Below are 10,919 nucleotides of genomic sequence, written 5' to 3'. Positions count from 1 at the left end.
CGGCTAGTGTTGCATGTAGTTCTTGTCCCTCTCTTCCCCGCCGCTCTCCGTCTTTTCTTGCGTAAAGGGGGCGAGCCTTAGTTAGCCTTGTTCTGTGCTCCCGGACATTCCAGGGATTGTCCTACAGAATGGGAGTTTGAACGGATCTTCACGAGTGCATTTCTTCCTTTATCCCCCACGCTCCAGCAACTAGCACATACACCTCCCCCTGATCTTTATAGAGGAATTGACTGGAGAGAAGGGAGGGGAAGAGCCACAGAATTCAGGACAGGAAGCCTGAAGTCATAATGGTCACCCTGATTTTAAAGAAAGCCTGGGATGCAGTTCACTGGAGGTGGCAGGATGAGAACCAGGGAACGTGGATCCAGGGGCTCCCCTGGCACGGGCAAGTGTGAAAGATGCACAGGGCTCCGCCAAGGGAGATGGTTTTGGTTGGGGCTTTGTGGGAGCACAGGAGTTCTCCAGGCAGGGGCATCCCAGGCCAAAGGACCATCACAGGCAAATGCCGGGGAGCTCTCAAAGTATTCAGGTGGTCAGGGTTTCCCAGGTGGTTGGGGGATGGGATCTAGACTCCAGGTTCTTCTAACCAGCACCTTATTTACACACAACACCACCACCCCCCCCCAGTGCCCCAGAAGAAATCCTCCCAACACACATATTAAAAATCACCTCCTTTTCCAAAAAACGGGTTGTTTTATTTATTGCCTTTGGTCCACAGTTGGTAATTTCACATTATCTCATGGTCCCAGGACTCCTGGTGGGAGTTGGGGGGCTGGTCCCCGTTGGGGGGGTCCTGGTGGGAGATCCTGTGCAGTGTTGAGGCAGGTGTGAAGACAAGTCGGGCAGGGGGCAGGGGGTGGATCTGGCTTTGCTTCAACTACTAGAAACTCTGTTGTACCAATGAGGCTTTCAGGGACCAGGGGACGTGATCTGAGGGTTCTTCAAAACACAACCCCCCAAAAAATTCAGGGATCTGTTCCCCTTCCTTATCATCACCCACTTCTGCAGAAAACATTTTTTCTTTTGTTTCACTGCTTGAAACCTCTGTGGGTGCAGAAACCACTAACTGTTCGGCTAAGAAAAGGGAAGATGGGGAGAAGCAAAAGGAAACCGTTTGGGGGTGGGCACATCTATCATCACCCTCCCCACAGCCACCTCACCCCAGAGCCTGCTGAGAAATTTGCTGCCTAGTCTTGTCTGGATTCCCCGCCTGGCATCCCAGCATGCCTGAATCCCTAGATATGGCTTCCCTGCACCAGATACCCCATGCAGCAGCACGAATACACACACACACAAAAAAAGAGAGAGAGAGAGAGAGAGAAGGGAGCGGAGCCATAGGACAGCAGGAAGGGTTGGTTGCCCTGTACACAGCTGACCCCGTTCATTCCCCGGCACCCCATATGGTCCCCTTGAGCCCCGCCAGGAGCAATCTCTGAGCACCGAGCCAGGAGTAAACTCAGAGCACAGTCAGATGTGGCCCCAAAACCAAAAAATTTAAAAAATAATAGAAAATAAGAGAAAAAGAAAAAAGGAGGAACCCCAGAAAAACCCAGAGGAGGAAGTCAGGTGTGGGGAGACACTCCCTCCCCCCAGCCGGATGCCTCAGTAGTCTGCTGCCTCTTGGTAGTAGGAGGGGTACTCAGGGGCGTCGCCCGGGCTTGGGCAGTCACCGGCCGGGGCAGCCCCGTCGGCCGCGGGACCTTGTGGGCAGTACTTGGGGTCGTAGATCTGCCGGCCCAGCCCAAACACCTGTCCGCTCTGGTTGGCGCCCTGCGTGTAGCCCATCTGCAGGGACATGGAGGAGTTGTCACACTTGTCGGTGCCCAGCTTGGTGTCATAGATGTGACGCCGGGTGCCAGGAGCCGTCATGCCCACCTGTGAGGGCACACAGAGCATTAGGGAGTGACCTTCGAAAGTCCAGGGAGAGCCTCCTCACCCCCAATCCAACCCCGCCTTACTGCCCTCCACCTGGTTCCAGGTGCAGACACTTGAGGCGGGTCTGAGAACCTCCCCTGCAGGCTTCTGGTGACCCCCGTGACTCTCTCCTTTGGGGAGAGCAGGGCTCGGGGGTAGTTTGGGGAAGCTGGCTTTTCCGGAATTCACCCAGATTGCGGGTGAAGCCATGGCCAACCAGCCTTTGTTTTGAGTTTTTCCATAGCAAACAGTGCTCAGGGCCCACTCCTGGCTCTGCACTCAGGAATCAGTCCTGTCAGTGCTCAGGGGGAGTGTATGAGGTGCCAGAGATTGAACCCAGGTTGGCTGTGTGCAAGGCAAGCGCCCTATTGGCTGTCTTACGGCCCCAACTCCACCACTGATGCAAGTTAGGTGCAGAGACGGGGCTGAAAGGGGGAGAAGCATATGCCGCCAAGTGCAAGGTCCTGGGTTCAATCTACCTCAACCGGGGACCACCTCAATAACTGTAGCACTGTAGCATTATTCATCTATTTGCTCGAGGGGGCACCAGTAACATCTCCATTGTGAGACTTGTTACTCTGGGTAGCTTGCCAGGCTCTGCTGTGCAGGTGGGATACTCTCAATAGCTTGCCGGGCTCTCCGAGAGGGACAGGGGAATCGAACCTGGGTCGGCCTCATGCAAGGCAAATGCCCTACCCACTGTGCTATCGTTCCAGTCCCACATCAATTAACAGCAAAGAAAAATAAGGAAAGAAATAAAAATGCTGGGGCTGGACCGATAGTACAGCGGGGAGGGTGTTTGCCCTGCACGCGGCCAATCCGAGTTTGATCCCGGCATCCCATAGGGTCCCCCAAGCAGCACCAGGAGAAATTCCTGAGTGCAGAGCCAGGAGTAACCCCTGAGCATTTGCCAGGTGTGACCCAAACAAACAAAGAATTAAAAGAAATAAAAATGCCCTGGAAGGCAAAGGGGAGGTGGAGAAAAGTGACATTGATGAAGGGATCAGTACTGAAACATCGTGTACCTGAATACCAATTATGCTTTGTAATTTCATGGTGACTAAGTAAAAATTTAAAAATAAATATGGGGCTGGAGTGATAGCCCAGCAGGTAGGGCATTTGCCTTGCACACGGCCGACCTGAGTTTGATTCCCAGCACTCCATGTGGTCTCCCAAAAGCACCACCAGAAGTAACTCCTGAGTGCAAAAGCCAGGAGGACTAACCCCTGTTCATCTCCAGGTGTGACCCACAAAGAAAATAAATAAATAAATTAATTAATTAATTAAAATGTCAGCCTTTGGGCTGGAAAGAGGTAGCTCAAGGAACAGCACACGTGCGAGGTCCTGGGGTTGCACCCTGGGCCACATGGTTTCCCCCCCTTCTCCCAGCAATGTGGAAGTCGTGACCCTCCACAACCAGAGCGACATAAAGAAAGAAAAATGGGGCTGGGGGCTGGAGCGATAGCACAGCGGGTAGGGCATTTGCCTTGCATGTGGCTGATCTGGGTTCGATTCCCAGAATCCCATAGGGTCCCCCGAGCACCGCCAGGAGTAATTTCTGAGTGCATGAACCAGGAGTAAGCCCTGTGCATCGCCGGGTGTGACCCAAAATGCCAAAAGAAAAAAAAAATGGGGCTGGAGCAATAGGATCATGGGAGGGCGCTGTCACACAGCTGACCCGGATTCAAATCAATCCCACAGGGTCTCCCCGAGCAGTGACAGGGGTAATTCCTAAGTGCAGAGCCAGGAGTAACACTGAGCATTACAGGTGTGGCCCCAAAACAAAAACAAAAAACAAAAAAAAACATGGCAGCGATCTGGAGCCGGGAGATGGTTCGAAGGGCTGGAACACAAGCTTGGTCTGAGGGTTCGATCCCTGGCACCGCTGGAAGTGGCCCCCAAACCCAAACAAAATGTCAGAGTTGGAGGGTCCTGCGGAAGTCTTTGAGGGAAACCGAGGCACAAGGTCTGGAACATGCATAATCCAAGAGGTGAGAGGGAAAGCCAGGGCGGGGGGCTTCAGAGGGAGAGGGGGGTTTCTGAGGAGCAGGCTGGCGGGCCAGGACCCACCTGGCTGGCACACTTGTTGGTGCCCATTTGCAGGCTGATGGTTGAGTGGTCCATGGGGGGCAGGATGTGGTTCTTTGGGTCATAAAGGTGCCTTCTGGTGCCATACGCTGTCATCCCCGACTGGCTGGCACACTTGTTGGTGCCCATCTGGGGGGGGGGCAGGGAGGTCAGGCTGACCCTTGGACCACTCTTGCCCCGCCCCCCCCCCCCCCCCCCCCCCCCCGCCACCGTGCCTCCCAGCACCCACCTGGAGCCCGATGACGCACTGGCCCGCCTTCATGGTGGCGTCGTCAAAGTTCCGCTCCTGCTTCTCCGAGTACTTGACACCAATGTCCACGTCACTCTGCAGGCCCTTGGTCTTGGCCTAGAGGGGAGCACTACTGGGAGCACTGCGCAGGGAGGCAGCCTTCGGTCCGGGAACCACGCCCACCGGCAAGCCACGCCCACCGGCAAGCCACACCCTCGTTGTGGCCATACCCATGGGGACTCAGTCATTCTTTTTTTTCCTTTTTTGCATTTTGGGTCACATCCGGGGATGCACAGGGGTTACTCCTGGCTCTGCACTCAGGAATTACTCCTGGTGGTGCTCAGGGGGCCATATGAGATGTTGGGAATTGAACCTGGGTCGGCCGCGTGCAAGGCAAACGCCCTCCCCGCTGTGCTATCGCTCCTGCCCCAGGGACTCAGTCATTCTTAGTGGGTCCCCCCCAGCCTGCCCCCCTCCCACCACCCTCTAGCTGCTTCAGCCTCTGCTGGCCCTGGGCTTTCCCCTCGCCCCCCCTTTTCCCCCTCTCAGCCCATTGCCCTCCAGATCTCACCTGGACACCCGCCCGCCACCTTCTCTTCCATTTCCTCTCCCCACATAGCATTCAGAGGGTCTTTCGCAGGCCCCACCCAGAACCCAATTAGTTCTATGACTCAACACTCGGGGCTCCCTCCCAGGGCTGGCCCTTCCCACTGGCCTTTGAGGCCTGGCTCTCACTTCCTTCCTAAGACATGGATTCATAATTTATAAAAGGTCATCTGAAGCACGAACCCTCATCCAACGTTCCTCTCTGATGGGCCTGCGGGCTGGGGGGAGTAAGGCGAAGTCTCTGCATCTTACTTGTTCTGTCTCTTAATTTGCTGTGAAATCAAACCACTCTGAATCATGAAAAACATGATTTGTAGGGCCGGAGTGATAGCACAGCGGGGAGGGCGTTTGCCTTGCACGCGGTCGACCCAGGTTCGAATCCCAGCATCCCATACGGTCCCCTGAGCACCACCAGGAGTTAATTCCTGAGTGCAGAGCCAGGAGTAACCCCTGTGCATCGCCGGGTGTGACCTTCCCCCCCCAAAAAAAAAGCAAAAAAAAATCAAAAACATGATTTGTTCATGTACATTTCCCTCATTAGACTGTCTCTGCCTCCCCCATCAGACTTGGCTCCTACTTCCTCCATCAGATTGAGTCTGGTCTTTCCATATTAGACTGTTTCTGCTCTGTCTGCTCTGCTTCCCCCATTAAGCTTACTTTTGGTTTTCGTTTGTGGGGTGCACCGGGTGATGCTCAGGGGCCCGGCCCTGCACTCAGGAATTACTCCTGGCGGTGCTTGGGGCCCCCTATGGGTTTCCGGAGATGGAACCGCCCTCCCCGCTGTACTGTCTCTCCAGTCCCAGGTTGTCACTGCTTCCCCTATCGAGCTTTGTCTTTGCCTCCCCGACATCAGATCGTGTCTCTGACTGTGACCCTTTATCCTCTATCATTCCGTGAGCCCAAAATGGGGTGGCGGACAGTGCTGGTCTCAGTCATTCCCAAATGCCCACTGCCTGGCTCCTGGCAGCGCTCACAAATACTTGCAAAGTGTTGCAGCAGCTGGCTAAAGTGGAGGTCGCTGTGTGACCTCCGGCAGAGCGCTGCGCCTCTCTGGGCTTCACTCACCTTCCCCGCCAGGGCGAGGAGAGACACCTGCACCTGCGTCATGTTGCCGCTCTCAAACAGGTCATTGGCCTCGAACAGGTCCACCGGGTTCATGCCGTAGCTCGCCATGGCTTTGATGAAGTTGGAAAGGTTCTCCAGCTGGGGGAGCAGAGGACATGGGGTGAAACCAACCGTCCCTCCCCACCCCTCCCAGGGGCTCCCCCAGCCCGTCCGCTCACCTGATGCCAGTTCTGCATGGAGCGATTGATCTTGGGGACTGAGCCGGGCTGTAATTTATTCATCAATCTGGCGGTGGGGGGGGCGGGGAGGGGGACATCCAGGAAGTTGGTGAGTGTAGGGGAACCTCCCTCTCCTCTTGGCCACGCCTCCCTCTCCTCTTGGCCACGCCTCCCTCTCCTCTTGGCCACGCCTCCCTCTCCTCTTGGCCACGCCTCTCCTCTGGGCCTCAGCGTCCCCTCTGATAATCTTTACCCGCCAAAGACGCCACAGTGTACCAACAACCAGTATGCAGAGATAGGACCCCCCAAACCACAGATTTGGGGGAGCCAGTCCGGAGTCGCACCTCCACACGGACATTCCATGTGCTTGGAGCTGACTTCTGGCTCTGCACTCAGGAATCACTCCTGCCAATTCTCGGGGGTCGCTCTGGGGTCCTGGCTTTGAACCAGAGTTGGCCACGTGCCAGGCACAAACGCCCTACCCACTGGACTATCTCTCTGGCCCCAAAGGTGTCAGGTTCAGCCCAGGGCACTACTGAGAATATCTTTTGTTTGTTTGGGGGCCACACTCAGCAATGCTCGGGGGTTACTCCTGGCTTTGTGATCAGGTGTTACCCCTGGGGACCTGATGAGGTGCTGGGGATCGAACCCAGGTTGGCCGTTCCCGCTCTCTCCAGCAAGTTTAGAAGCTGGAGCAAGTTTAGAAGCCCCCCTCCCTGCTCCCACGAAAGGAAGGGGTGAAGGAGGGTGGTCACTGCTAGAGACCCCAGACAATGCCATAAGACAAGAAAAAGGGGAGTGAGACAGACCCAAGACCTCGGAAATGGGGCTGAAATGCACAGTGGGTAGGGCGTTTGCCTTACACATGGCCGACCCGGGTTCGATTCCCAGCATCCCATAGGGTCCCCTGAGCACTGCCAGGAGTAATTCCTGAGTGCATGAGCCAGGAGTAACCCCTGAGCATCACTGGGTGTGACCCAAAATGCAAAAAAAAAAAAAAGAGAGAGACCTAGGAAGTCCCCAGCCAGCCCAGCGCAGGAAGTGGTGGGGGATGGAGGCAGGGGGTACCGTGGAGGCAGGACTCACGTGCACAAGATCACCCCATCCTTCAGGCCCTTCTGAAAGTCGGCGCCGATGGACAGGCCAGTGAGTCTCTCGATCCAGCTGCGGAGCTCTGCCTCCTTCTGCGGGTCGTACTTGGACAGGAGCTGGGGGGGGGGGCGCAGAGGGGGAGCTGGAAACACTGGGGACACAGCCCCCCTGACGTTCGGGAGGAGAGGCAAAGGGCCCCGGAAATGCCACACCACCAGCAGGGGCACGAGTGAACACCCGCCACCAGCCCACCCCCCCACGCACTCAAGCACCTCGGCCCGTTTCCAGTGGCCCAAGCCGGGGTCTGTGCCTGCCCACAGACCCCTTTCACCTGGGCTGGAGACAGGGACCTCCTCTGCTTTTGGTTCTGTTTGTGCTGTGCTTCTGTGCCTCCCCCCGCCAAAAAAAAAGAAGCCAGGGTGAAGGGCTGGAGCCACAGCACAGCGGGGCGGGCACTTGCCTTGCATGTGCTCGACTTGGGTTCTATCCTAGATGGTGCCCCGAGCACCGCCAGGAGTGACTCCTGAGCACAGAGCCAGGAGACAGTTCTGAGTTCCACCAGGTGTGGTATCTCCCCCCCCCAAAAAAAAAAAAGAGAGAGAGAGAAGTGGGGCTGGAGTGATAGCACAGCGGGTAGGGCGTTTGCCTTGCACGCAGCCGAACCGGGTTCGATTCCCAGCATCCCATAGGGTCCCCCGAACACCGCCAGGGGTGATTCCTAAATGCAGAGCCAGGAGTAACCCCTGTGCATCGCCGGGTGTGACCCCCCAAAAAAATAAGTTGGGGTGACACAGGCATGCAGATGCTGAGGATTCCTGGAGTGGGGGGGAGGTAAGGGGCCATTGGGGGCTCTGGGGGTGGCGTCTCCTCTTCCCCCAGCCCGGAACTCTAAGGATGCCCTTCCCCACCCCCACCCCCCACCCCACCCCTGATTCTGGGGTGACTGGACACAGCCCCCAGGCCTCAGTCCGGGTCGGGTGCCCTGGGCCGCCGTGGCAGGATATGGAGGGGTCAGACATGCGATCCCAGGGGCAGGAGGCCGGTCTGGGTCTGGAGACAAAGGCGAGGGGCGGCCGGCTAACCGGATCCGCGGATTTGCCCCGGCCCCCCTCCACCCCGCTTGGTCTCGATGTTCCCACGGCCCGGCCCCGCCCGCCCACCCGAGCCCAGCTTTGTTCCCGGAAGAGTGAGGTGGGGTGGTGACGTCCGAGGAGGAGCCAGGCTGGGGGGGATGCGCGCCCGAGTGGCGCGGGCTGATGGCTGGCAGTGTGTGTGTGGGGGGGCGGCGCGCCCCACAGAGACAGTCCTAGGGAGGCGGCGGGGGAGGGGGGGAGGTCAGGGGGCCAGGGGTCAGGGCAGAGGCGCCCGCCTGCCCCGCCCGCCCGCAGTGGCTCGCTGCCCCCTCCCCGCTGCCTTCAGCACATTCCTCCTGGCCACAAATTGTCAGGAATGTGGCCCGGCCTCCCTGCTAAATCGGGACCAGCTGTTGGGGGGTAGGGCGGGGGGGGGGCAAGGGGGGGCCGGCAGGGATTAGGTGGCCAGAGCTGCTCAGAGCTGCCGCCTTCCTCAGTGCAGCAGGTGGGGGGTAAACTGAGGCACGGGTGTGGGAACGGTGGAGGCATCTTTGGCCCTATCTCCCTCCCCTCGGAGAGCTGGTGGATGGGTCACGACGCAGGAAACTGGGTGCTCAGTAGTGGGTGTCCCCCCCATGGCTCCCGGGGCCACACCCCACCCGTCTCTGTCTCCGGATCGCCTCATGCCCCTCAGACAGGTATCAACCTGCGCCCCCTGCTCCCACTCCTGTCCCCCCCCACCAACCCCCCAGGGAAGGCACAGCCCTCACCAGCTCCCTGCAGCCCCCACCCCCCAAGCTCACCCAGTGGTCTGAGGGCCCCCCAAATCTGGGTGATTGGAACATACAATCACCAGTGTGTTTAGAAGCCAGTGGGGTGCTGGGCGCTGGGTTTGGGAAGGGTCAAACCACAACCGCTGGGTCTGAGAAGGTGGAGACAGGCAACGGGGAATTGTGCCCTTGCGTGTGTTGGGGTGTGTGTGTCGGGGGGCTGGTAAGGCTGCACCTCAGGGTGCCCAGGAGGCTCCAGCACTACTGCAGTGCAAAGGGAGGGTGGTAGGAAGGACCCCCTGGAAGGGCCCTTTTCCCCCACAGGCTGGGGGATCAGGGCCTCATACTTGGCTCCGCTGTTCCTTCATGCTGTGTGACACTCAGTGGTGTACTTCCCTCTCTGAGCTAGAGCCACAGAACTTCCTTCACCAAAAGGCGTCTTTCTCCTGGTCAGAGCCACCGCACAGCGGGAAGGACACTAGCCTTGCACTCGGGTTCAATCCCCGGCACCCCCAGAGGGCTCCCAAAGCCCCACCAGCAGGGACCCCTGGGCACAGAGCCACAAATCATCCCTGGGCACCACCAGGTGTGGCCAAAAAAGCAGAAACAAACAAACAAAAAAACCCACACAACCAAAAAAGTGTCTGTCGGGCATTCGTGCCAGCTTGCAGACCCCATACATTTTAGGGTCCCACTCACCCCCACCAGCCCAACCCCATGAACCCGTTAGTCCCCAAACAAAAGATCATGTAGAAGGGGGGGTGGCAGATCTGACTTCCTTCCGCCCCCGGGGGCCCCCCCAGGTGTCAGAGAGGTGGGGAAACTCTTGTGGTTGGGGGTACACATCCTTCCAACCACGCCCCGCCCCGCCCCTTCCCCTCTCCGAACCCCAGAAGTGGCCCCAAAAGCAGAAGTGAGTGTAGGGGGGGATGAAGAAGCCCCCTCCCCCCGCCCTCCTCCCCAATCCGCCACCTCCAGCCTCTGAGGGTCCCAGTCTGGGTGAGAGCTGAGAGTGTGGCTGTGTCTCTCGGGGAGCCCCCCACCCCACTCCCGGACTGGGGGAGGCATCCCCCGTCCGCTCCAGATGTGGGGGGCCACCCCAGATCCCTGACCTCACTGCCCCCTGCCCCCCCAGGCCGGGAAGCTCACTGCTCCCCCAGACCTTGCTCCAGTCTTGGGGAACGCCTCCCACCCCGCAGCCCGGGGGTCCCCCAGGTTTGGGTGGGGGGGATGCTGCGGGTCTCCCTCCCTCACTCACCCGGTTCTTGACCTCGGCGGACAGCCCATAGGAGGGGCCCTTGTTGAACTGCGTGGAGCTCATGGCCGGCGGCGGGACGGGACGGGACGGACGGACAGACTGACAGACGGACGCGGGCCCGGCCGCCCGGCGAGGGACCCGGCCCGGCCCGCCCCCTGCGCTGATTGGCCCCCGGCGCACATGCCCTTATAAGGCCGGGCCGCGCGCATTCCAGCCGCCGCGCGCTTCCTGCGCCCCTCGGCCCGGGGGACCCCCGCCCCGCGGGCGCGCGGGCCGGCGCCCCCCTCCCCGGCACCCGCCGGGGGGCCCCGGCCCCCTCGGAAATCGGGGGAAACTGAGGCAGAGCGGCCCGGCCCGTTTGCACCTAAGTCCGGCTCACCCTTTGCGGGGAGGAGGAGGGGGTGGCACCGGACTGAGTTGGGGGGGGGGATTCCCCAATCCCCTAGAGGCAAAACCGACAGGGACCGGCCTTACCCCACCCCCCGCAACCCACCCTTCGCTGCCCTCCGGGCGCCCCCTGCTGGTCTAGGTCCTCCAGGAACCGCCAGAGGGAGCAGAGCCTGGCTCCTCCGGATGGGCATTAGAAGTGGGGCTTTGAAGAACGCG

At 59.3% G+C, this 10,919-nt stretch overlaps 1 protein-coding gene across 1 annotated transcript; it reads right to left on the bottom strand.

The window, feature by feature from the left end:
- Nucleotides 1-673: 673 nt before the first annotated feature.
- CNN2 (calponin 2) lies at nt 674-10,448 on the bottom strand. The gene is made up of 7 exons (XM_055127202.1): nt 10,314-10,448; nt 7,207-7,328; nt 6,121-6,187; nt 5,903-6,040; nt 4,232-4,348; nt 3,985-4,131; nt 674-1,875 (listed from the first exon to the last, which is right to left on the bottom strand). Exons 1-7 carry the CDS (start codon nt 10,374-10,376, stop codon nt 1,603-1,605), a joined length of 927 nt encoding a protein of 308 aa, XP_054983177.1. The 5' UTR covers nt 10,377-10,448; the 3' UTR covers nt 674-1,602.
- Nucleotides 10,449-10,919: the final 471 nt, after the last annotated feature.

This window comes from Sorex araneus, chromosome 2, assembly GCF_027595985.1.
Source record: "Sorex araneus isolate mSorAra2 chromosome 2, mSorAra2.pri, whole genome shotgun sequence".
NCBI classification, from domain to species: Eukaryota; Metazoa; Chordata; class Mammalia; order Eulipotyphla; family Soricidae; genus Sorex; species Sorex araneus.
This window is presented reverse-complemented; position numbering and strand designations above follow the sequence as displayed.